We start from the raw sequence: 27,585 nt of genomic DNA, 5'->3' as shown, positions 1-27,585 counted from the left end.
TGAGAGAGCAGCAACTGTATCAGATGTTCCAGAAGTCCTTAAAAGAGGACAGGAAAAGAAACTACCTCTTAGGGTTTTTTTTTGAATCTTCAGACTAGAAATGTCACCCTTAGTGTCTGTCCCATATTATGGGACAAAAAAAAACTAATCTTGCTGTGCATGCCCTGAATCTGCTACGTGCACTTTTCTTCATCTAGCAGACTCAACACCAAGCGCTCCTGCTTTGAGCAGCACACCAGGTTCCCGTCATCACCAAAGCTGTAGGAGCATTATTATCCTATGGATGCCTACATTTAAGTGGATAATGAAAAAATCCTGACGACTGTGCCAAAACAGACAAGCGGCAGATTTTAATTGAGAGGAAAATAAGGTGACACAAGTACCTATTGTGCACTATTTTGAGACTGCCCGGGGGGGGAAAGGGAGGAGAGAGTTGTACAGCAATACTAATCTTGGGGCAAATTTGTGAAAGATTTCCGCAGAAATATTTGTACAAGCAGGTGGCTGTTTGCTCAACTGTGTAAGTTTTGTGGCAACACACTTCACCCTGATATTGTATCACTGAAGTTGAGGAACTGCCGCACATCCTGGAAAGCGCCACAGTTGAACGTTTTGCATATGAACTGGTAGCCCGACTGCCTTTTTTGCTGCACTTGAAGCAAAGCAGAGCTGTTAAGAGACCTGACTTTCCACTACGCTAGAATTAGAGAAGTCTGGTATGACATCCGTGATCATAGGTGAGAGGGAAACATTTCTTTAATATTTAAATACTTTCCATATTTATTATTTAGTATTTTGTTATGGATGGGATTAGAAGGACGTTTTAGGAAGTTTTCCACAATGAATTACTTAGTATACCAATAAAAAACCACCTTTGGGGACAGATGGAAGGGAGGAGCATGAAAGGGCAATTCTGTGGCTGCATCAAAAGCGAATTCTGGCTGCAACAAAAGAGGTTTAGCAAAAACCTAAGGAAATCTTCCAACCAAGGGAGAAAATGTAAGGATGCCAACTAGCATTGCTAGTTCTAGACTAAGTAACCAATGGCACTCAACTCAAGGAAAAAGGACTTGCCAGCAACTGACAATTTCGGATGAGGTCTGAGGGGCCTGAACACGCTGTGAGCACGTCAAGGCACAATAACAGCTTTCTCCTGTTCCAGTTTCTTACTCTAAGAGCCAGCTTTGCTGTAAGGACATCGTGGTGTTTCTCAGGGGGGAAAGCAATTCTATTAAACCATAAGCATCGTTACGGTAAAGGGAGAATACTAATATTAAAACATAGTCACTGAGTCTGGGGCTTCGTTAACACGCTACAGGAAAACGTCCCCAGTTGCGGTACCCTGAGCAGCCTGCTAAAGGACTGCTCGTCCAGGGAGCTAACGAAAAGCTCTTTTGGTCACGAGCAGTCATATAACTCACGTTAATTACTGCCCTAATTTCTGCACGTTCCATTTCAGCAGTATTTCACTGTAGCCCTGATGGTTGCAGGGCATAACGTTTCTAGGCAGAAGGATCATCTTTTATTAAATGCACCTGTTTATCTGGAAAATTACGACAAGCTTCTGGATGGACGGCATAACAATACACCTCTGGTTCAACAGGAAGACTTTTTACAGCACATAACTTTCACACAGCCTTCTGTGGGTTTTAACTCCCTCCTCCTTTCTCACAGGTGACAACTATTTTTGTAACACACTCTCCCTTCCTTGATGAACAGCCCCTGTACTCCTGGGATGCCACCAACCTTAATTCAGAGACAATCTAGCTGATACAGACCTAACGAAGCGCTAAGCAGATGTTCTCAGTCGGTGTTGAGCTTTGGAAAATGCTGATTCATTTTCAGATTTGAAAAAAAGACTTGTATGCTTGAAAGCTTGACTGATTTTTCCAGCTGTACCACCTAATTGACAATATCCGTACTTGTAAACCTTCTCTAACTTACCCAGAAACTCTCATAGGTGTCTCGGCCTTTTGCACCTTTCTCCTCATTCCTTCACTCACTCAGAAAAGCATACATCTCTGGAAGCAGTAAATGAGGCTGCTGTGATAACCACACAGCATCCTTACAAATATAAGGGCAGCAGTGCTGTGAGCGTGCTGCACTGTAAGGACAGAAGTCAAAATACATACCTAGTGGAAGCCCAGTATTTTGTCTGCTTAATAAAATCTAAGGATATATGATATAAAACAAATCATTTCTGCTGCGTTTAATAAATGATAAAAGGACGGGTCTGATACGAGAGTCTCTTCATGTAGTAAATCCTACCAATGGCCTGCAGTGCTTTCCAAAAAAAGAAAAAAATATGTTTATATAATTTTATATATATATATATACACACTTTATTTCCCCAAAATGCTTCTTATCCAGAGCAGGATCTTATAATCAGCAAGGCCTTTTTTTTTTTTTTTTTTTTTTTTTCCAAGTCAGCTGGTATTTAGGTCTTGGGGCAAGATGACTGGAAACCACGTAACTACAGAAATTCACTCTTCCCAGAACAACAGACTCTGTGGAAGACTTTGCTATAGTTTAATTACATATTACTCACAAAATAGCTTCCTTCTATCCATTTCCTATTAGTCTCTTGAATGAACAGTGATGCATTTTTATTACCACATAAATAGGTGTTATTAGATGGCGTGACTACATAGCTCTTTGGCTAGAGTTTTGGAAGGAAAGGATTTCGGATCCCTGCTTGTGCATTTTGCATTAAACTATCATATAAAATATGTAAACTGAAAAAACAAACATAAGGTACATGGAGAGGCCACTCTGACGACTGTGCTCAGTACCAGACTGTGCAGTCGTTCTCTTTGGGCCAAACAGGGTCCCTCTCCATCCTCAGCTGCAGCAGGGAACACATTTCCACGTGCCTCTCCCGCAGCACTAGCCTGGCTTCTAGTCTAGCAGTTAGGATGTGCATACAGAAAAGGGGCTTGAGGCCCCGCAGGCAGAGGCAGGAGCAGAAGGAGCTTCAAGCAGAGGACAGCACAAGCAGTTGTATGGACACCTGATACAAAGAAGGAGGTATCAGTGCCATAAGTGTGACTTCTGTTCTGAACCGGTGCTGGCATGATACCGGTGGCAGAAGCACACCGCTGAGGGCTGTGGAGGTGGGTAGGAGATGGAGATAGGAGACTGGGCGGGGTGCTTAATTGTGCCTCCCGAAATTGCAGGCGGGTTTTCAGGGAGACAAGATTTCAGGGTGATGGACATGAATTCTGCCGTGAGAGCCCGGTGCGTTTCGCAATGCAGTGTCACAACTTTTTTGGCTTTCTACGGCCCTAAATAGACAGCTGACAACTCTGTTCTGTTTTCCTGGAAGGCTTAAAAAATGTGTTCAAAACACTGCCAGGCTACCAAAGTAATATCTCCATCAGCCTTTCTAAACCAAAATGAACACATTTACGTAACTGCTACTGAACTGAAATATTATCTAACACGAGCACTACACTTTACAGAAATGTGAAAAACAGTCTGACAGCTATTCAAACCTGCAATATCTTGTTAAGTTATTCCAAGTTTTCTTTTGTTAACCTGAACTTTTTAATGAGCTAAGTGAATTCTTAGATTGCTCCTAAGAAGCACTACCTCTCCGACAAAATGTCATGCTAAAGTATACGCATTAAGTGTTTTAGATTGTTCTTCCCCTTTCATAAGAAAATAATCCATCCAATTTTATCTCCCTGTGATAGAAGCAATGAACCATATTTATTATCTCTTTTAACCTCCTTGTATATTTATTAGGAAGCCTGGAATTGAGTACAATCACAGCAAGGCTCTCCATTATCACCCACCTGGAGCAAAAATTAAAATTCTCTTGCTAGGGTCAGGCGAGAGAGCAGGGTAAATAGCATGACACCAGCACGCTGACGCCCACAGTAAAAGTCAGCACACATATGCTTTTGCATTTTTACAACATAACACATCTGTGTTTACTCTCAATCTCAAATCTAATCACATTTGGCTGGGGGGTTGGTAGTTCTCCGGGACTGGCATAGACCGGTTTGGAAATTCACATACTTTTGTGATTACAGATCATCTAAAGCCTTCAGTATGTGATAAACGTCAAGCAAAGTCAATGCTTAGCTCTCAGTTTTGACAGGCTCCCTTTTAATCCAGATTGCTGTATAAAAGCAACTCCCTCTTGTTTAAAAAAAGCTAAACCTAAAGCACACGCGTTGTACCTTTTGACACATTTCCCTGCAAAATCTCCTAATTGTTTTTAATTATTGCATTTCCCTGCCGGGGACTGGAGGTATTCTGCATCTTTAACAGATCTGACTTCAGATGTGCAAGTGACAGGAACCGGTACCTCGGGATAATCCCTGCTCTTGTTAGCGGGCTGCCTGAAAATAAGCTCTTCTTCTGGAAGAGGACAAAAGACCTCCTAGAAGAGATGCTTCATGTTTCAGCTGTTCACCGTCTGCTTCATCGCAGACAGCATCTTTGTGGTCTCACGTGTTTCAAAGGGCTAGATCGAAGCGGTAGCCCTTTCGCTGCTTCACGCAGAGAACTGCAGGTCTGGGGGATTTTGAGTGCTCTGTGGTCTGGTGATGCTGCAGTGAGCACGATACCTGCCGGTGATGGGGCTAGCACACTGTGCCTGCTACTGCTAACGCTCTTGCGAAGGCAAGGCCACTTGTTTCAAGCTGGCTGAGCTCATTTGGTAAGAGCCAAAACTCCTGGGTAGGGATGTGAACAGGCGTGCAACGTGGCTGTACCTGGAGCAGGTCACCACCTCAGCAGTTCTTATCAGGGGCTAGCGAGTGACTGCTCTGTATCAGGACAGCCACGCTTCATCCAATTTAAATATTTTTCATCCATTTAATTCTATTTAATCAGGTTTGAGTTAGCATCCCCGGGGAGCAAGGGGATTTTAAAGGCACCCTTTGGAGCAAGCAGTAGCTCCATATTGGGACTGTTTCATTGGTTAAACTCACGTATTTTCAGTTACTGTCATAACCTTAAGGGCTGAGAGATGCTTAAAAAAAGGAGAAAAAGTTTAGTCTAGACCATAATGACATGATAGCTTTCTAATAAACTGGCAAATATAGATGTACTTATTCCTCCCTATTATCGTGCTCTATCAGGGTCCTGCTGTCTCTTTCCAGGCAAGCAGAATGGTGAGAAACACAAATTATTTATTATTATTTTTTTTAATTTCCAGCTACAGAGGATAATTATGCCTTTCTGTTACAGAAAGTCTTATGTGGAATAGTATTACGATAATTAGAGTAAGTTTGTTGTTACACAGCTTAAGCCTGTAAACCAGGTCTGAATTCCTAAGCAGTTAATTTTTCCTTTCAGATCAGAAAGTCATTATTATACCGTGCCATACCAGAGGAGACACTCGCCCCAGAACACGGGGAAAGCAGCAGTTCTGCTCAGTAGCTGCCGTCATACTCACTGATTCTGTAGTTAAACTCATCCTGCCTAACCTCGTTTTTCAGGAAATTAGAGGCAGATCAAATGGACTTTTTAAAACAAAGTTATTTTAAAATTGATTTGATGGCTTCCTACTTACAGTGATAGACTTGGTAAAACAGCAGAACAGGAGAACTGATTACATTTACGTATGGTTTGGAGCCCAATTCCACGCTATTTATGTCCTCGGGTAAGCTCTCTGCTTTTAGTGGACAGCTTCTGAATACATAACAGCAGCCACGCACATACTGAAGTCTCGCTGAGCAGTTGTCTGTCAGAACCCTCCAGATTTCAGTGCAAAATGGCATCATTCAGTTACATTCAGAATAGAAAAATGGAGCTCTAGGTACATCTTGGAGTCGCTCCTTCCACATTCATACTGTGCATGAGAGGAGCTTATTTAAGAGAGTAACAACTTTAAGCCATTTTGACTTTTCTAATAACGTTGTATGGTTTCTCTTTTTGAGCATAAAATGAGAAACTCAGAAAAAGGTGTGAAATACCCATATGAGCACTAGTTACGTAAAACGGTTTCCAGTAGCACTGCTGCAACGTTCGCAGTCAGCGATAAAATCAATGCATTTAATAATGTGAGTACCTCCTAAATACCACTGAAATCTTGCAGAGGAGGAAGTTCAATCTTCATTTCCTAAATTGTACCAAGACCTGCTGTTGCTACAAGGATGGAGAGAGGAAGCAAAAGCCTTCCCTGTGTGTTTCTGTACTTTACAAAGCAGTTTACATCTGTTCAAAATGTAAGACAAACCATGATGTCACTCTCAAAGTGAGGCATTTCCTACATTCTTCATCACTCATGCATGAAGTTGTTTTGCAAATAAGGAAAGCAAATATGCTTTTCCCATAATATTTAGCACATTTTCACTTTGTCCTCTGACAAAATCACAGACTTTTTTCCCCAAATCCTTCTCTTACTTCACTGCAAATTTTGCCTTTTAAGCTCGTTAGCTGTCATGTGCGAGCGTTCTGTTTCATCAGTTACATCTTAATATTGAATGCGCTCCTTTGAACGCTTCCTGTTGCTCTAATCATCTGTGAAAGTAATGGTGTGAATATTAAGGTGGCAGTTTTAGATCAGTATCGAGCTACTCATTCTACCCCAGGTTAAGCGTTTGTAATTAAAAAGAGAAGGGACCTGGAGACAAGTCTGCCCCAGAGCTTCCGTTACCTCTGCCAGCAGCTGGGCTGAGCCAGCACAGCAGCTATTGGAGATCTTTGGGCAAGGAATCTAACCGAACGGTGCTACAGAAGCCACTAAGCAGCACTGGTTTTGACACATGGAGGTTAGCCGTCGACATACATAATGATTCTCAACATTTAAAATCCCTTGCTGCAGCAAAGACTGCGGTACTTTCCGGTGGCACGACTGCACGGGAGGAATAACTGTGTAAGGCTAATAAAAGTGATGTAATCAATCTGCAGCCCTGCCTTCCTGTAAACTCACTTTTCGTTTTGTGTTTGGTAAATACAGGCATTGTATCCAAAAACCATGTGTCTCCTTCTGTAGCCATGACTGACAAGGCCCGTGTGCAGTGTTCTTCCAAAGCAAACATGACTCAATACCTTTGGGTCAGCAAGTCGTACAAACTATGAAGAATGTTTTTTGTTAATGCCTCTGGAGTGTATCTTGGAGAAAGTAGCAGTTCATATGCTAGACCATGTGTTGGAGAAACATGATCAAAATTGGGCTAAAACAAAAAAAGTATGCTGTGTGATACTTGTGCGTTCTTGTTTGTAACACACACAGGTACTCAGTCTAGCTGCTATCCTCAAGCAAAATGGTTGTTCTGGAAAATAAGCACATTTTTGGTGATTCTTTGATATCTACAGTCTTACCCTCCCTACCTACACGTCTTGAGCATGAGCACTGCGATAGCTACTCGTGACATGAAGCACACAAAAGAGAAACAAGCTCACGTGACTTGCGGAAGTTCCAAAAAACAAAACAACAACAACCCTTTTGGTTGAGTTTCACAGCGATGGAGCCACAGATGCGAGGAAATTCAAAGCTGGCACAGTGTGAATGTACTTTGAAGTAGGCCAGGCACGAGGGTCTCCGCAGAAGCTAGTAGTTAATGCAGTGGCCAAAAGCAGACGAGGTATTTCACAGTGCATTAGCAGAGTCCTCAGATCCTAAGTTGACCCTGCAAATAGTTAGAAACCTCTCGGCAGGGGTCCTCTTACCTGTAGTTTGCTAATTAACCGAGGAAATAATTTGCTATTTCTCCATCTGTTTCACAATGTCAGTTTATTTAAAATAGAAACCATTCTGTGCTGAGCTACAGCATGATATATTTGTCTTCTGAAAGGCTGAAAATAGGCTGTAAAAAGCTGTTAAAGATATCAAAGAAGTTAATTAGGAAACTGAACAGTCAGAAGAATAACAAGTGCTGCCTCCACACCTGTGCTGCCAGTGACGTGCGCTAAGGGTGTGCAAGTGTAAGATGGCCGGATGAAGAATGCTGCTTGTTTGGTGTTAGAAATAAACAGGCCTACACAAGGACTTGTGGAGATACAGACCGAAAGAGGTACTGCAGAGGAACGTGCCCAGTCATCACTGTTTCTAACGCAAAAACTGCAAAGCCCCCATTTTGTTTCTGTTTAAACTGGCTCGCTCCAGAGCCAGTCAGCAGCACTGGAGGATCAACAAGCTGCTTCTTGTCCCATTCCTGAGGTTACACACTTTCTGAGCCTCAGGTGGTTTTTTTTTTTTCCTTTTCCTTATGGGACTGATCTGCACCACTGAAGTCAGTGGATGTGTACGATGACTTGAACGTAAAGTTGAGAAATTCCTCCTTTCTGCACTCAAATCACTTGTGAGAAGAATTGCAAAAACTGTTTATCACACTATCAAAACCCAGTTCAGGCAAGAAATCGTGGGTTGTCTCATAATACTGGAAGCTGTCCATGGACTGAAGTTTGATGTGAGCTTCAGGAAACAGTTTTAGAGGCTGAAGTGTTTGGAGAAGTGTTTTTTTTTTTAAGTGTAGAGGGCTTTATATATGCATGCACACACAGGCAGAGCGGTGCTCTCCAAGCTGAAGCTCCAGACTCGTAACTCTAACAGACCTTGAAAAGTTGTCAAACGTGATCATGCTAGGCAGTTAATTTTTCACGGTTGCAGTGCAGTTTGTTAGCTACATAAATCACTGTGGTTTGTGCTGCCTCTCCTAGGGATAAGCTCACCAGAAAAGGAAAATAAACTATGTAAATGCCACAGGGTGAAAACAAGAGCTACAAGAGCATCATTTGGAGCGGGGAATGGTTTCTGTCTGTGCCCTGGCATGTACACGATGGCTTCCAATTGTCTGGAGAAAAGATCTGCTGAAAAATGCATTCCTCCGACCTGATGGCTCATGTGAAAATAAGCAACCCAACAGGCAGTAGCACATACTTTGCGGCTATGCTACTACTACAGGTCATGAAATACTACCAAGAAAAACTATTTCTTGGATAAAATATAAAAGGGCTACCATTTTTCCCAACTTTTTTTTTTTGACCACTTAGCTACTGAAATCCTTCTAAAAGAAATCCAGACACTCTACTTTTGAAGTTTATACAGATATTATGCGCACACGGTAGGATGTATTGACCCTGGGCCTCTTCCTGGGCACAGAGATGCATGAGGTGTTGCCTTGTGGTCTCGGGAAAGGCATTCTTGGTTGGGGATGGGGCCTGGGGAGCCATGCACTGGTGTCACACGGTGCTGCTACCACAGGTAGGAGGTGAGAAGAAATGCGCATTAATAACTTGTGGAGACAGGACAAGGGGTGATGGCCGCAAAATGGAGCACGGGAAGTTCCACATCAACCATGTGAAAGAACTTCTTCACAGTGAGGGTGACGGAGCACTGGGACAGGCTGCCTAGGGAGGTTGTGGAGTCTCCTTCTGTGGAGATATTCAAGGCCCATCTAGACGCCTACCTGGGCAGCCTGCTCTGAGGAACCTGCCTTGGCAGGGGGGCTGGACCCAATGATCTTTCGAGGTCCCTTCCAACCCCTTCAATTCTGTGATTCTGTGAACTCTCCTCCTGACGCTGCCCCCCCAGAATCAGGCTCTGAGGACCGAGTTTTGCCACCACACGCCCGCCGGCGTGGCCCTGAGGCGCCCCGCGCTGCCCCCACCGCCTCCCTCACCTCACGGCACCGCCCCACCCCCAACCGCCCCAACGGCCGCCGCGCGCGCTCCCCGCCAGCCCCTCCTGCGCATGCGCGGCAGGGAGGGGAGGGGGGAGCGAAGGGAGGAGCGGTCCCGCGCCGCGCATGCGGGCTGCCGCGCCGCCCCCCATTACCTGCGAGCCGCCGGCCGCCGCCGCCACTTTCTTCTTCTTGGCCGGGCCGCTGCCGGTGCCCGGGCTCGCCGGGCGCTTCTTGCTCCGCGCCGGGGCGCCGGCGGGGGAGGAGGAGGAGGAGGCGGCGGCGGCGGCCGCGGGGAGCAGGCTCGCCATCGCCCTCCCCGTGCGGCGGCACCGGGAGGCGGCGGGAGCGGGCCCCTCCCCCTCGGCAGGGCCCCCGCCGCCGCTCCGCGCATGCGCAGTGTGCGCGTCCCCCTTCCCTCAGGCGGGAGGCGGTTGGGGAGGGGGAGGGGCCGCCGTGGCGCCCCGTGAGGGGCTGTGGGGCGCTGCGGCCGCTCGGGGAATTAAATAAATAAATAAAAGATGTAAAAATAAAAGGCTGTGTTGGGACTGAGTGCGGTGTTTGGGGGGTGGGGGAGGTAGCCCCTGAGGTAACGCTGGTGTGTTTGCAGGCGGGTTTCTGTCCCAGGTCTGCCCCAAATAAGACAAAGTTACACTTAACGCCTTCAGAGCGAGTCCCGAGGCTGTGTCAGCCTTCTCACATCAGTCACTGCAATAAAACAAAAACAGCTGGCTTTAATTGTTCCTTCAGCTGCAGACCAGGAGCTCTAAGGAGCCTCTAGCTAAGTGCTCCCCGTTGCTGTCCCCGCGCTGACTGTATAACCCATTACAAACAAGCTGCATGTAATCATGGTGCCCATTAAATTTCTCAGCGTATGACTCCGCAGACAGACATCCACAGTCAGCTTTCTGGGTAATCCATCCTGTGACCAATTTGTCTGCTTCCAGGTAGATAGGCACGGCGCACAACGCCCGGCTCTGACGTGGCCGGTGACTCAGGGCAGCAGTGTGCCCTCGCCTTTGGAGCCTGCGGTGACTTTGCACTGCAGTGACGTGTCCGAATAGGTTTGCAGAGCTTCGGACTGTGTCCCCGAGTGCTTTGACAGCTCTCCTGCTCTCTGTGCTATTCAGTACCCAACCCCAAAACACTGCTTGGTGGCAATGGTGGGGTTGCAGACAACTCTCAAACTACATGACTGATAAAACTGTTTTTAGCCTCTCTATGCACCTGCCTTCAACATACTGGTCAATGCATTACCATAATTTTTTTTTTTAGCTACCTCTCCGCAATGGCTGACCATTCGTCTTTTAGCTGCAGCTGTGTGAGATCGTGACCCAATACATGCCTCGTGGAGAGGCAGAGGTCCAAGAAGTTGACACTCGAGCGTAAAAATTAGGTCACGTTTTTAGACGGTGCTGTAATGAGGCCTGATCTTGGTCACAGTAGGGGTGCCAGGCCATGCTGTGTGAAACAAAAGCTTTGAAGGTGGCCTGAAAGAGGGTTGAGGACAAAGGCCTGGTCTCCCAGGCTGTGCTCCAGGCACCTGTGTATACAACAGAAAAGCGGGGCAGGATTTGCTTTCCAGGAGTGTAAGCAAGGCTCTGCAAATACATCCAAGTCCCATCTTCTCCTTCCCAACCATAGCTGCTGTCTTCCTGAGCTGCCAGCAGCATTTAGGGCAAACTGGCGGATATCACTGTATTTGTCCTTATTGCTGGGGATCATTTTAGGTGCTACGCCATTTGCATTTCTTCCCTCTTCAAGTGACAGACACCCATCAGGTGCTCAAGATGGTGACCTGAGTTTGAAGTTAGCGGAGGCACTGAGAATTGCCCAAGATCTGTATCCCCTGACAAAGCCAAACCTGCTCTGCTGTTTGCTCAAAGTGCTGCTCTCATCTTGGTCAGTCTTTTTCCGTTCCTGGGGCCTGGTCCCACCTCTTCCCTGTGCTCAGCTCCCAGGCATGGCCTTTTTAAAAGAGGGCATACCTTATGGCAGGAGTGCTTTAATGGGGAGGACCATCTCTGATGCTCCTGTAGAGCAGATGTTGCATGTGAATCACGCAGGGGATTAGCATGCTGCATCTGTGAACGTTTTTAAATAGTATGCAGCCAGGCATTTTCTTATCTGTACCCATTTTATCAAGCGGTTTACTAACAGCAAAATCAGAAGGCCCATGGGTATTTCAGAAATACTGAGTGCAATGCGATGTTATAGGGAGCCAAACACTACAAAATCCCAGAAGACCTACAACTCATTGGAAAATAGCAGTAATGGCAATGTCAATGTTGAGAGTGTCTGCAGGGGATGTGGGAAGGAATTAGGGATGCTGGGAGGGCTGTGAGATTGTGAGGCTGAGTTCCTGCCATACCTGGCCCCACAGAAGACGAAGAGGTGCTGTTCTGGTGATGAAGTGCAATGTGTACCTGGCTGGGCTCCTATCACATGCGTCAGTGGGCAGCTGTGTTGTCCTGAAGACCAGGGCTCGCCTGAAGAAGTGCAAATTGCAGTCGATGGTTTAGCTGAGTGAGATGTGGCTCTTCCTGCTGCATTTGGAACCTGGCTGAAGGTGAACACCATCTCCTGCACTCGTACTGCAAGGTCTGCCTTTTTTATTTGCTGCCTAGCTAATAAGAAAATTAAATAAGCATGTACCTGAGGTGCAGAGACACATGATGGAGCAGATCCATAGGCAGAAGCCATGGGGAAAACACAGCCTGCCTCAGAGCCACTTGCCTTGGTACCCTTCCGCTCTATCCAAAGGAAAAGGCCGGCTTCACAACTGTTACTTTATTCTATTCCAAACTTTGAAATCAATTATTTTTTAGTCCTTAATTTATATCCCACCTGGCCGCTTGGCTTGAAGCGTTCCGACTGGTCTTACTTCTGTACAACTAGAAAAATGAGGCCTTTGAATGAAATCATCTGTGGCTTCAGTCATTCACTCACCCTTTTATCTCACATTATTTTATTTTAAAAAGTATGCTACACTTTATAAAATGAATAAGGGTCTAAAATGGTGCAAGAGAATGTACATAATCTATTGAATTAAAAAGAAGGTAGTAAAAATTAATGTGTAACCTCTTTCTGCGTGTATTTTTGTGTCTACAGAATAGGGACAACTTTTTGCTAGATGGTAGGTATTACTTAAAGTTGAATTCACTGTAAGAAGTAGTGGCAGTTGAGAAACATCTGGTGATGATAGTTACTTCTTACCATTAACATTGCCTAGCAATGGTGTCAGACAACTTTGCTGTTAAGTTATCCATCTTCAAGTGGCATTGCCCAGATGCAATTTGTGCTACAATTTCCAAGTTCCCAACTCTTTAAAATTAGTTAAGTTTCATTTAAATTTTTAAAAGAAGCTTTATTTTTTTTTTTTTCTCTTAATTGCACGTATGTCTGCTGGGTGCTATTTGCATTTTTATAGAGGTTCTGGGTAAAGAAAGGATTGAAGTTCTTAGCTTCACCGCTCCATCAGGTAAAAAGCGATGGATTCCTGCAGGGTACTTTGTGAGGTCTTGTGGCATTTTGTACGTTATTCTTTAAAAGTACTTGGAGGCTTTGATGACTTTTCAGAGCCTGCAGTGTGAACTCTTGTGATTTGCATTTGTTCCCTGCAATTTGCAGCTGCAGGCACTGCACTAGCTTTGTTTAAATATAATGCCGAATGCCTCTAAAATAGGCATTTGAACCTTGGATTAAGGAGACTACTTCTGTAATATTAAAGGCCTTTTTCTGCACACATCAAATATCTAACATTCAATGCAATCTTCCTGTTAGAAGCTTTGAAAAAGCCATTTCTATATTCGTAGTAACACAAAAAGAGAAACAGGTTCTTTAGAAATGCCTTTTGTGCCATTTTCCTAGTATCTTCTCCTTCTCTCAGTTTATTTTAAAATTTGATGAATTTGACATATCAGAAACGAGCAGTAAGAGGCGGCTCAAAATGCTGTTCTGGATAGATTTGAGTTGCACTTCATCTGAAATTGTTGCTTGTAGCTTGGCAAAGCTACGTTGGCCGCAAGCTTGTGGCAACAACAGTGGTGTTACCTGAAATGTGGACTTCTGACCAAAAATTGCATCCCTGCTGCGTCTGGCAGGCTTAACCAAAATGCTGTGTAGGCAGGAGACACCTAAACCAAGAGGTTATGTTAAATGCAGCCTTCACTATGGTAAAAGAGTGGGGAAAAAAAAAGAAAAAAGAAAGAAAAGATGATATAGTGTTTGATTTTGAGTTGAAACATTGTTCTGTTTACTTAAGGCTGTGAAATGAGGAAGCTTGGCATTGTGCAGTCACTGGAAGCTTATACCCTGTATATCCCAGGTAATTATTTATTATGCCATGTTTAGTGTATTTACCCACTGTCTCAAAGGCTTTATGAAATGATTTATCCAGTTAGATTTAATCTTTTCTTTTTGAAAGTGAAAATCGCTTAAGAATTTCCTTATTTAGTTTGCATTCAGGAAGCATGATGAGGGCTTTCTGTAGCGGTGCATGTGAACAAGCTCATGATTTCTGAAATACACAGCTGAGAAAGATAGAAGTGTCATGATGCTCATCTGCATAATCTTTAATGCAGTAGCCACCTTGAAACCGCTGCAGGTTTGTGGACTGAAGAAAATGTGGATTAGCTGAGTAACCTGATTTACTAACATAAGATCTTGATGGGATGGAAAATGGTTTGCAAGCAATCTGGAGACTGAGTATGGTCATATAACTAATTTATTAATAATTTTAAATAAAGAATAAATTCACAGCAATATAAACGTCCTCTGGAATTCATTAGCAGAGCAGGAGTTGAAGTCTCTGAATAAATTGTTCACAGGAATTAGCTCACACACATCTCTGTTTGTTAGAGCAAGCCTTCCAGCGTCCTAGCACTTCTAGTTCTATAGTATAACATTGCATTTGCTGGTATGGCAAGGCTGTGGTGCTTTTATTGCTAGTAGGATATAAATTTAAATAAGTTCATATTGCCAACAGTAAGTGTTAGTGGGCAGTCTGTGAATGGTATTTGCTTTGTACACTTACCAATATTTTTGTAGTATCGCCCCCCCCCAAAAAAAAAAACAAAAACAAAAGCAAAACACCAACCAAACAAACCAAACCACCAAACCAAGAAAACAAACAAGGAAAAACAGAACAAAAGCGGAAGATGGCATCTGCTTGATAACATCTTGTTTTGGTGGTTGGTTGCTAGTCTTGTTTTTTTCTTTTTCTCCAAATGCAAAGTACGAATTCAACTGCTAGAAAAAACTGATGGGTCTCATGGGTGTGCAAAACTACTGGAACTGTACCAAGACACCAAGGTCTGTGAGGCTCTGCTGAGTGCTACTGTGCAACGCAGGGGACAGGATAGACTGAAAAATTTTAAAAAATAAAATCTAAATTTGCAGATGATACCAAGCCTAGAGAAGGCTTTTGTTTGGTTGGTTGTTTATTTTGACAAGCACAAACTCATACTTCATTTTGCAGTCAGTGGTTTAAGAGTCCAGCTTGTTGGTAGTGGGAAGGCTGCAGGGTCCGTGTGTGGGGTCACCAAGAGAAGCATCAGCGCCGTTTTTGTGAAATTCCTAAAATGGTCATCTCTCTTTTGGAGGGGAAGAAAAAAGACAGGAAAAAAAAAAAAACTGACAACGATGGGCACTCCATAAATCATGGGCTGGTGAAAGCAGGAGGATAAGAGTTGCGGCAGAAGGCGCCGCAGAGCCCGGGTGCGCTCTGAGCAGAATGTGAATCGCCGGCGTTGCAGCGCCTTGAGGCGCGCGACAGGGAGCCTGCGAGGCACAGGCTGTAATCCTTTTGCTTGTCAAAGCTTTGCTGAGGCTCGATTTGAATGCTGTGTCTTGCTTTGGGCATTACATTTCTGGACTCTCTCTCAACCTTTTGTGCCTTTCTTGAAGCGAGGGATGGGATGATCTGAGGTGCAGGGAGCACGGACTGTGAGGAGAGGTGGAGAAGCCAAGTTATGTGTGTGGCGTGAGGAGTGGAAAGGTGGCTGGGGGAGATTTCTGCAGAAAAGGAGGGAGCAAACTGTTCTCTGTGCCCATCAGAGACAGTTTTACTAAGCAGTATAGGCTGTTCTTTTGAGACTAGCCATAATCTGCGTGCTATTTTTACTGGCAATGACCCCACTAGAAGAATCTGTTCTGATTTCCGTGACCATCCACTGGCCCAGCATTGTGCCGTTCCCTGTGCCCTGCTATTGGCGACGAGGAGCAGGGACCCTCACTGCCCTCTGCATCCCCTCCTCAGGACGCTGCAGAGATCCACGGGGTCACCTCTTGGTGTCCTCTTCTCCAGACGAGACAACCCAGATGCCCTCAGCCCCCTCACAGGACAGGCCTTCCAGGCCTTCCACCTGCTGCCTTGCCCTCCGCTGGGCCCGTCTCTCTCCATGCCTGCAATGATGAAGAAATAAAGGGATTAACTTTGCAGCGTGGGTTATATTCCATAGAGCTTTTTCTCAGAGGAGGCCAGCCTCGCCGCAGAATAGCTTGCTTTTGAAAGCTTTGAAAAACAGGTGAGACACCTGCCACAAAGGATCAAGCGCAGCCGCTTCTGCCAGGAGACAGGCGGGTTGATTAGATGACCTCTCAAGAATTTCTCCAGCTCGGTTTTCTGCGATTCTGTCAATTCCTTCCTCACCCATACAAGCATGTGCTTTCCCACCAAGGAGGAGACGTGAGGCTGGCTGCAGGGGTCAGGCTGTTTAACTCCACGCGCCACCCTCAGCGGGAGCTGAAAGCAAGTGTGCGGGGAAGGCTGCGAGCGGGGCAACTGCACAGGATGCTGCCTCGCGGTTTTCTCCCAGCCCTCATCCACCTGTGGCTCAGGCTGTCGGTGAGCTGCAGATGATTTCTGGGTACTGAGTAGATCTTGGTAGACTCTGTGAATTCAGTGCCCCTTGAATAAGTCACAGCGCCCCACAACCAGAAGTTCTTGCAGCTGAATCTCGTGTGCGAGGACCCGCCTCTTTCTCCTTGTTTTGAACCCGACTCCCTTCTAGCTTAATCCGATGCTTTTTGGTTGCTGTTTTTTGGAGAGACCCACACTTGCCATTCAATCTTAAATATTTCCTCTTTCTAGACTCAAGAGCTGTAGCTTACTCAGCCATTTCTTACACAGAAGATGGTACTTGGGCTCTCCTTGTTGCCCTGCTTAGATCATTTCCAGCTCTACTTTATCTTCGGGATGGAGGGCACAAACTGCACACAGCGTTTAAGATGCAGGCACCCCATAGATTGCAAGGCAATGTTCTCTGTTGTACTGCCAATTCCTTTTCCAATAATTGTTTTTCTTTTTGACCGCTGTTGAGCACTTCAGCTTATGTTTCTATAATCTGTCCGTCGTGACCTCAAGGTCTCTCTACCAGGGTAGTACTGGTCAACTCGCTGTATTTTTGAAATTTGGACAGCTTTGTTCTCCTGTGTATCTTTTTTATGCTTATCTACATCGAATTTCCTCTTGCCTAATTACTAAGTCACGTAAGGTCTCTATGCAGTTCCTCATTACAAGCCCTCACCTCCACTACCCTAAATCATTATTTAGGAGGGGATGCAGTAACAAGAGCAGCTTTTGTTGCCCTTTCTTGTTTATGGACACAATGAGCAGCATAAGTCCCAGCACAGATCTCTAAGGGTAATATTTACTTTCCTAACTTCTGTAGCCATCTATATAATTTAAAATATGCATTTATTTATTTATGTTGACAAGTTACCTATCTGTGTGAGAACCCTCCTTATATTTTGGCCGGTGCTTAGTTTCTTTAAGCCTTCTGGAAATCCAGATATACTGTATCAATTAGATCTCCACTGTCCACATGCTTGTGGGCATCTTCAAAAAATATGACTGCAGGAGAGAATGATGATTCTCTTTCACATGAGAAACTCTATTTCCTTCACCAAACACTTTTTTTTTTTTTTTTTTAATTTAATCACAGCAATACCTTTCTAGTTCTGACCCACAGATTTGCTGTGCTTTTAGATGTTCAGAATACAATGATTTCATCATCCGTGTCTTCGTTCTTGGAACATTGAAATGAATGCATTTTCCTGCTTGAAGAAAGAGTTTGATGAAGAACATTGTTAACAATGTACTGTTGAGTAAGTCATGTCAGAGAGTAAACATATTTGCAAATGCATTTGAAACTTTTCAATAGGCATGATTAGTATTTAAGCAAACCAGATTCTTTTGCAGCGCTGTTTAGTGTTTTATTGCTGAGATTATTGACCAAAAAAGTAGGTTATGTCAGCCTGTTGCCATGCCTTTTTCATCTCCTAATTTGTAGTTGAGTACAGCTCAGCAAACGGGAGCGAGAGCAAAGAGAAAAAGTAGCTGCAAGTCAGAATTGTGCTCGTCTCTACATTAGGTGGGCATATACAGCCCTTTGCAAACAGGGAATTTTGCAACTGATTTCATCATGTGAGCAGTCTAAGATCTCTGCTCCTCTGAATGAAGAGGAGCCCATCACTGAAAATGCAACGCACGGTATTGTGTAATTAAACATGGTGCATCTGAGTACTTCTCAAGGTTTTTCCCTTCCCCCAATTCCTTCCTTCCTCCACCACACTTCTGGCATGGGGGTGTGTTGCTTCCTGTCGCAAATACTAAGTGCTGATATGAACACAAGATAATGTCTTTATCACCTTTCATCTTTTATGATTGTAAGCAAATGTTTTCTTTACTATTTTGATTTAAAAAAAAAAAAAAAAAAAAAAAAAGTAAATCATTTAAATTCCTCTCCTGAAAGGATTTAAGGAATCTGTCTCCTCCACCTAAGGATCTGGGAATGCATACAATTATACCTAATAATTTCACCACTGTCAGATTAGATTGATTTTTAGTCACTTTTGTGCAGATTAGATTCAGCTCAGGTGCGCAGAGTGAAAGAAGGTGCATTAATCCACAGTGGCATTCTGTCTCTCCCAATTAGCGGGTGCTGAGAGACGTCAGATACTGCGAGTTGGATTGCGTGGAGCAGTTCTGTTCTCCCACGGATTTTGGTAAAGTTAAGGAGGTTTAGGCCTTCAAAGGCAACCATCAGCAACTTAAGTGTCTGGCCTTCCAAAAAAAAAAAAAAAAAAAAAAAAAAAAGCATGAACAATTAATGGAAATAAAGAATATTCCCAGGCAGCTTTAAAGGCTGGGACAAGTGATGGTTTTTAAACTGAGGTTTTGAGGGAGAATGTTGTTTTTTTTAATTAAATCTCTGGAATGTAAGCCTGTACTGCACACATCTTTGTGTAATCGAACATGTCTGTCAAAATTGTGATTAGGATTTGTGTGCAAGTTTGCACAGGGTGGTTTCTCTGGTGCTGCATAACCTCCTCTGACGTGTGTGTGTTTCAGTGTCGCGCTGAAGGTCACCCACTATTTTCTTCAAACTGCATGTGGTCAGGCCATAATTTTAATTATTTTCAAAGCAATAGTACATTAGCATTACAGAAGTGAGTAGCGAAGGACAAAGTACTGGAAAATGAAGTGCAAATAAATGACATTGCAATGTGTGCATGTCTTCTGATTTGGCAGAATGAATGCTGGCAAGGCTTTGCTGTAGCTCAAAGTATATGTTTATTGCTTAATTATCTCAGTTACTGAATATGCTCATTGCATAATCTGGGGAAGCAGTAATTGAGTCCATTACTGTAGATAAACAATTGCCAATTTATAGTGCTTCAAATAAAATAATCTTGACTGTAAACAGATGTTACAAAACCTAAAATATTGATGCTATCTTACTTTTACCATGATGAAATCTTAAGTGATTTTCTTAATGTGCACCCTGCCAATATTGAAAATTGCCATTTTTTTTTCTTTTTATTTCTTTGACTAAGGACTCTGCTCCAGTTATATTAAAATATTATTGCTTTTCACACGTGTCTTAAATTTTGTCGAGCTATTTTTTTTGTTGTTGTTTTTTGTTTAATGTTGGTATTAGCTAATGTCAAGAAGCCAGTTCTTTTTAATAACTTAAGAAGATTGGCTTTTGATTAAATGAGAGCAATTCGGGATGCAGTTTTAACTGGCGGAGCAATGATGATTTCGTAGGCGTGTAGGCAGTTTTCAATCTCCTACTTAAAAGGTGTAATAGCTCCATCCTCTTTGAGGAATGTTTGCATAAACCTCAGTTTAGTGTTAAAACAAACAAAAACAAACAAACAAAACCCCTACCTGGTAGGAGCTCAATATCAATATCAAAATATAGGTTTGAATACCTAGCCAGAGTGTTAACCCACCTAATCCTGAAGCAGTAGTCAATGTCAGTTTTCCCACTTTCATAAAGCACTAGCTGGTTAACACTGTACATAGGTTAGCAAGAGGGAATTTTGATAGAGAGAGATTTTAATGTGGATTTATTTAACTGGAAGTCACATATATGCACACACAAACATACATGTATTTAAAAAAAGAAAGATAAAAGTCCTATATACATTTTTATAGGTGTGTGTGAGTGAGTGTATATGAAAAGTAACCCAGAGTGCTCTCCTGCTACCATTGAAGTTTTGCTGTTGCCCACAGTAAGGCTGGGTACGTGCCTCCTGTTAGGCGGTATTATTCTCCCAGTCTCCAGGGGCAATTTTGTGTCTTGTGTCTGCAAAATGAACTTGATCTCGCAAATACTTAGCCCAGAAGTGTTCATTTAATCTTGGATGTAGTCCCACTGAATTTAATGATCCCTTAGATGGTAAATTCTTTGGGGCTTTTATTTTCCTTTCTGCCTTATTCAGTGGTAAGCGCAACCTCCATTAGCTTTTACATTAACATCTACTGTTACTTACAGTGAAATGCTTTCAGGTTTTGGCTTGAAAATGATAATTCAAACACATAGGCTCAAAATCCACGTGGCAAAAGACAACAGTTAAATTAGAATTATTCCAAAATTATGTTTGAATAATCAGAGTTGCCTCTGTGAAATTTTGAGAGGTACTTTTTTGTGTTGCTGCAGGGCTCGTCTGATTTGGAAAAAAAAGTCTTAAAGCCACGGGGAGTTAAGAGAGGGGAAGGATTGTGGACCGTGGATAGTAAGTACTCCAACCTGCTGATGAACACCGATAGTCAAGGTAACTCTGGCTTGTGTTGAGAGTAAATGCAGAGAAATGCAGCTTTTGCTAGCTCCAGTGGCGATGACCAAAGGTATCTGACCTTTTCCCACCGGGGTCCCCTGAAATCCGTCCAAGTCAATGGTGTTCTTCCAACTAACTTCACCAGCTTTGGATTGGCCTTGTCTTCTGCATGCTTCCCAAATCACACTCCTACAATGAGCTTCCTGCAGGCTGGATTTGGTTGGTAGACCTGGTGAAGCCTGACTGTATATTTATTAACGTATGTATACTTGAAGCGAAATCTCATTTCCAGATAACTGAGACATCATTTTTTCTTCCCAGATGGTTTCAATGTTTAGTTTTAGGGCAGAGGATAGTTTAACCTTGCCAGAAGAGAGTTTGTAAACTCTGTAAGTACAGCGATTTAGTCAGAACTGCATTTCTATTCTGGTGCTGTAAAACGATGACCCGCACGGCCCAGAGCTCAGCGTGGGGCCGACACCGCGCGACCGTATCGCTTTAGCAGCACGCTTGGGAAGAATCCCTGGGAAATGGTGCATGCTTTTTTAGGTATTTTTATCCTGAGGGTTGCTCTGCTAGCATCTCACCCTCTGATTATTTTCTCTTCTTAGAAAACAAAAAAAAAGAGAGGGGTAGGAGATAGGAGGAAGAGACAGCAGTAATAAATATGAACGTAGCCAATAAACCCAAGCTGGTCTGTTATTGCAATGAGAAAATAAGGTGAGATGAGTTGATTTGTGCATTGGTTTTCACTTTAAAACAGTGTTTGAAAGGCACGTTACCTACTGCATTGGTTTTCATGTTAAAAAAATCGTATTCTGGCTCAGCAGTGCTGTCAAGAAGTACAGTATGTCCCACCTCATTAAGTACCATCTTTTTCCTCTCCATCTGTCTAGAACAGCAGGAAAACTAGTTTTCAAATGGAAAAATAATCAGTTTTGTATGTTTCCTTTCTTCACCTCTGTATCTGTATTCATCTAAAAATATAACCACATTTCCAGGGAAGTGCCCCTGGAACAACAACCCTAATCAATGTGCAGTTCAGGACATCAGGAGCTGTTGTTTGGGATGAGCAAGGTGAGCAACCGTGAGAAGTGAGAGCCCAAGCAAAAATATATATTGGCCCCATTAGGGAAGGAAAAGCTGCTTATTTAGTAAAAATACAAGCTGTGGTTGATTGACAGCAGAAGAAACTTAGAAAGGGAGGCATTTCCTCCTTTGTTTGCATATGTGGGCAGGAACTCGCTGCTCTTTGCGCGTTAGAAGTGCTGTGCTTTATGCCTTAAAAAGCACGGTCTGTATGGAAGTAAATAACTGTGAAAGAGAAATGCCCTGGAGGTTATTTGATTCATTACAGGCAGCCCTATTCAGATTAAGGGCCTTGTCCACCATAACCAAAGTGTAATATTTGCTTAGCTGAGTAGACAGCACCAAGCTACAGGTGCTCGCTTTTCTGTCGGAACAGAGAACTCCAAAACCCAGGGAAAAAAAGAAAAAAAAAAAAGCAGCAATGCACTGCCTGTGTTTTCAGGTAATAGCTTTCATGACCGCTCAGCTTCAGGGAACTCCAACGTCCTTCAGGTTAACGTGGTTCTCCTCGTGGGACACGGAGCGATGCCCTCTCCTTATCCTTTACAGCAGCCACCCAGGGGTCCTGCAAGAAATCAATTTTAAGCCTGCATTGTCTTTCTGGTGAATACTCCCGAAGACTGAATGGGGGGCTCTGATTAAACCTTCCGCTTTCAGAGACCTCAGATCGCACCGATAGGCTTCAGCTAGATGGGGTGGCGATGGTAGCGAATGAATAAAACCAGGCAACTTGAAAAGGTCACCCCTCTGCAAAGGCAGAGAGGGTGGCCGTTTGCAGAAGTTGGCTGCACACAAGGCTGAAGTCCCACATCAAAGGTTGAGTGGAAAATTGTATTTTGCAGCTGAGGTAATACCAGAGGATGTGTAACAGTGTGTGAATAAATATTGTTTGCAATATAAAAGAAGCAGCTCTTTTTAAGAGTAAATAAATACAGATTTAGGAAAAAAAAAAAAAAAAGCAAATAGGCTGGCAGGATTTACTGTCTGCATCCTAAAATATTTACACCTTTAGTAGCATTGCAGACACTAAAGGTAAGAGATCTCAGCGTGTGACGAAAGAAATCAGCATGCAAATCAGTTTGACAACAAGCATCAGTTACCAATCTGCCATTAGGTGAAGTTTAACCATCTGAGAGTAATGAAAGCAATGTTCAGGGGGCACAATTTACTGTATTCTGGGCTGAGCGTGTGCGGGGATGATGTCAGGCGCTGCAAGGGTAACCGAGCAGACCACGGGCAGTCCTGCAGCCAGGGAGATTTAACACTTTGCAAGGCAGGAGTATATCTTAGAAGAAATAGGGTTTCACAGAGCCTTCTCTTTGTCCAAAGAAGGGTATCTCTCACTATTTTGGAAATGCTGCCGCTGTGCTTACCCTTCGACCCTGAGGGAAGCGATGAGCAGAGAGGCAACGCCTGGCTTGGTCAGACCCACGGGTCCCTTCCTCATCCCACGCTGCTGACGTCCCCCGATTTTATCCTCACCATAGCTTCAAGGCCCCAGTGGGGCTCGTGGCGTTTGGGTGCTGCATTAAGCACTTTAAGCTCCCTGGAAATACCGACTTTGCCCAGCTCTTTGCTCACACACATCTGCTGCTCGTGCACGCCGAGAAGCTCGTAGGCTTTTCCCTTTTGCATGATGGGAAACCATCTCCGAAATGGCACTCTGGAGAGTTAAGCCTTTTTTTAGAGTGGGCTGGAGGAAAAGAAAGGTATGAAAATAGATTCGTATCAAATTAAATACATGCATTTACTTTAAATGCTGCCGTGCTTGTCCTAGAGCATACGCTCCGGCTTTTTCTCCGCTGCTCCTAAGGGTATAGCTCCCTGCTTGCACAGTCTCTTTGCTTGCTACATTTGATGAAATAATCTCTCTGTACTGTCCACCTGTGCTGGGTCCTCTGAGCAAGTACCTAAAAAAGATCGTGGCTTAGTCTTAATTTAGCATCAAAGGGAGCTGGGGGAAAGGGAGGGGACGTTGCTGTGGCTGTGTAAGAGGGAAGAAAGGTTTTCTCCTGGGTCCACAGCGTTACCACCCAGGCAGAACTATTTGCACGGCATAAAGGAAGGGTTAAAAAAAAAAAAAAAAGGTGCAGGCAAGTCACAAGGTGGCAAAGGAGAAGCAGCTCGACAGCCCAAGCAGCCCTTGCTTGTTTTGTCCCTTCCAAGCGGTGCTGCTCAGGCTGCGGCAGCTGCTGTAGCTCCAGGGCTGAAGCGGCAGCTGCTGAGCGCTGCCTCGAGGTGCTGGATTTTGTGCCTCTGATCCCTCCGTGTTGGCCTCGTGCTCTGCTCTGGTGCAGTCGGCTCCGGTGTGGGATTTAGGAATCGGACAGCGAGCGTTAAAACTGTTCCAGATGGAGCGGTTTTTATCCACTTTGTCTAAAACCAGCGCATCCCTGGAAGGGAAGCAGTGAATGTGCGAGCAGCAGAGATCCTGGCGGCACAGCAAGGCGAGCGAAGACTTGTCCAACTCCCCTTATTACCCAAATATCTGGTGGGTGGGTGGGTGAAGGATTTTATGCTTGCCTATGCTTTGAGACTGGGGTGTAGAAGGGTTTAAGAGTAAGAGCAGAGCTGTAAGAACGTTAGGTGATCTCATAGTACTTGAAAATTGTGAACAAGAAGCCTGCCCGGTGGATTACTCCTCGGTTTTACAGAAAAGCCTCTGTATACTTCAGATAAATTATTAGACCCCGCACACGTCATCCAGCTGGTTCCAGAAATCAAAACCCTGGGGAAAGTCTACAAATCCATATAGTCTGGACGGGACCATAAGGGAGGAACTGAATTAAGACATAGCGGTGACGCTTGCCTTTTGCTTTTGCCAGCAGCCTGTGTGCCTACAGAGCTCATCTGCAGCAACTATGGCCAGTGCATTCCTATTAAACACGTGCCTACCTGGAGACACAGCTGAGAATAGCCTACAGGATTACTGCCCCTGCAGACCTCACAGAAGAGAAGTGAACTGCAAATCACCTCTGCATTGGAAAGAGAAACCAACCCGAAGTTCAGCTGGAAGCAGGGGAGGTGCCACCCTGTGTTTGTCCTGGCCCCTGTAATCTCTCCCTGGGCACCCACTGGTGGGGCTGTGGATAGGATACGAGGCTAGAAGGACCTTTGCTCTGACCCAGGCCAGCCAGTCATGCAGGCGAAACTCATTTGTAATGTCCTTTAGGTACGTGGTAAATATGAATAAGTCGTTGAGTTGCAGAGGGCGTTGACCATTTTAAAACCTTAATTGGGCAATAAAACTGGAATCTGGCTTATGGGTGCAGTCCTCTGGCTGGCAGTAATATGTGGAAATGCTAAGTGATGCATGCTTTGCTGCAGGAATGTCAGCCTAATGGGAAAACCTACCGGGTACTTATTAAGGGCTTGTTCCACCTGAGAAGTAAGTGGGTAAGTAGTGCGTTTTTACCACATCAATCCACTTCCTTTATCTGCCAGCAATTTCTTCTGAAGCTTGTAACTGAAAAAAGAAATGTTGCTGCTCTCTTCTGCTGCTTGTGCTTCACAAGCCATATATATAATAAATAGTGCTTTTTTTTTTTTTTTTTAACACAACTGTTTATTAAGTTCCAATCGCTGCCTCCGATAGGAACTCGCTGAAGGCAAATGGTCTATTCAGTTGTCGCCGAAGGCATAACTCAGTGATGCAGTGTGTCTCTGCGCTGATGAATTCAGCCTTTTTTATTGTGGTTAATCTACGGTGTGCGGAGAAGACAGCGCCTTCGTTTTGCAGACCTGTCTGTGGGAAGCTCACTTCCCCTCCTTTGCTCTTCTGCATATAGGTCTATTTATTGCAGACACCAACCGGATACAAGGTTGGAGCCTGTCGGTGACACTTTTGCAGTCCTTTTTCACAAGGTCCCCATCTCTATCAAGCAACTGCTTTCAAAGTGGCCTTCGGCACCCCCCACAAATTTGCCCTGTTTCACGTTTAGCAAAAACCAAGATCGCTGACCCACTGTGTTAGCAGTGCTGGAAAATAATGAGAGCTAGATGGAACCAGCTGGGAGATAAACCTGTGACGGGCTCTGATGTGAAAACATTTAGTATCTGCTCTCGCTTTAATCACTTACTGTTTTTCAAGCCAGTGACAAAAACATCCTGCTGAAACAGGAACGCTGGGATCCCATCTGCAGGAAGAACGAATGTTATTAGACAGGCCTTACTATCATGTAGACTCAATAGAGTACCAAGCAAACATATTATTTGCTGGTTTTACTGTTGTTTTTAAGACTGCTTGAGAAAAGTTGCTTTAACCGGGCTTATAAACTTTCTAATGGCTACATAAAATTATATCTCATCTTTGTTTATCCATAGCATAAAGCTACCCTGATAAAAATAAAATAGGGACTTCATCTTTTAGAGGTTTACTGTACCTTTATGTTGCCTTCAGGCCACTTCTATTTTTCTTGGAAGAAAGCTCATTCATATTTCTTCCAGCATAAGACCAATCCTTTTCTCTTTGTAAAGGCTGGAGCTGTTTGTGATAAATCCCCAGACCTTCAGGTCACATGTACGTTTGACTGAAATGTAATAGTTGTTTTGTGGTCTAAATGCCCACATTTTGTAGCTGTGGATATTCACATTGGATTAAATATTTTGTAATATACTGAAACATTTCATTGTTGTGCCAGAAATATCCTAGAAACACAGCACTCTTCTTTTTTTCTCCTGTAATACAATCTTAGAGGTATCAAAACAAATTATGACATATGGAATAACAGCAGGCTGTGTAAGAACCTGTAAGAATATGCTCCAGATTTAACATAGATGGAGATGGAAGCACTTTTAAAATTTTTTTTTCAGGTATAAAACATTTTGAATATTGCTGTTTAGTCTGTGAAATGTTTCTATTTGGAAGCAACCTTGTTTGTTGGCAAACTTGGTTTAAGTCCTCCTGGATCCCTGATGACCAAACTGACAAATTCACCAATGCTCTGATGTTGTCCTAAAGCTTGTTTTCGGTAGGAGAATGAACAAAAGTAAAGGCTGAGGACTGGGATTTGAGAAGCTAACTCACGATGAGGAACTAACACACTGAAAATGGGGGGCTCCAGTGGTTTGCCTCAGTAGGTCAAATGGGGAAAGAATAGTATCAGTCAAGATGGATTATAGGAATATTAAAAAGAAAAAAGTAAAGTTCAAGAGTCAACAACAGCATCCTCTTTTACCAGATGCTTTCCTTAATGGTTCATGGTCTGGTGCAACTCCCAACCCTTCTTCTCTGGTACAATAGAGAGCTTGGATGGCAGTAGCACGGTGTGACTGGTGTTCTGTTCGGACATAGTACCAAATTCAGTAATTACTAGGTTGTCACACTGGTGGGATATCCATAGGGCTAGGCTTACCCAGTCCAGTCTCACTGTTTTTCTTTCCTTAGCTTTCTCCCCATGTATTTAACAGTGTCCTAGTTCCAGTCTGATACTGGGAAAGGAACAGGGCAAAGGAGAGCAGTTCTTCCTCCCTCTTTTCCAAAGAAATGGAGCAAAGCAGAAAAGAGCAGTGCACTCTTGGGCTTCAGGAGAATCTATGGGAAGTGAGTGTGCTGGGATCCTTGTACCCTGAGAAATGACAAGGTGCTCTACCTTCTTCTCTGGGGAACCAGAACAGATCCCAACTATTCCTACCTCCCACCCTTACAAGTGAAGTGAGATCAGAGCAGCCTTGAGGATAAAATCTGGTTCTCGAAAGTCAGGTTCTTGTGTTTTTCTTTCCTTCTTACTTGCCATTCATCCAAAAGAGTATTTTCATCACTGTCAAGAAAAATTCACCCAGTACAGCTGCAGCTCTGTTGGAGCAAATCGGTGGTATAGGTGAGGAGTAGAGAGATTACCTGCTC

At 43.9% G+C, this 27,585-nt stretch overlaps 1 protein-coding gene across 1 annotated transcript in view; it reads right to left on the bottom strand.

The window, feature by feature from the left end:
- The window catches only part of INO80C (INO80 complex subunit C), a 30,115-nt gene extending 20,179 nt beyond the window's left edge, over positions 1 to 9,936 (bottom strand). Inside the window, exon 1 of the mRNA XM_032182832.1 lies at positions 9,737 to 9,936. Within this exon, the coding sequence (XP_032038723.1) occupies positions 9,737 to 9,892 (156 nt within the window). The 5' untranslated portion in view covers positions 9,893 to 9,936. The remainder of the gene's footprint in view (positions 1 to 9,736) is intronic.
- Between the last annotated feature and the right edge of the window lie 17,649 nt (positions 9,937 to 27,585).

This window comes from Aythya fuligula, chromosome 2 (genome assembly GCF_009819795.1).
Source record: "Aythya fuligula isolate bAytFul2 chromosome 2, bAytFul2.pri, whole genome shotgun sequence".
Lineage (NCBI taxonomy): Eukaryota > Metazoa > Chordata > Aves > Anseriformes > Anatidae > Aythya > Aythya fuligula.
Note: the sequence above shows the minus strand (reverse complement) of the source record. Positions and strands in the feature narration are given on the sequence as shown.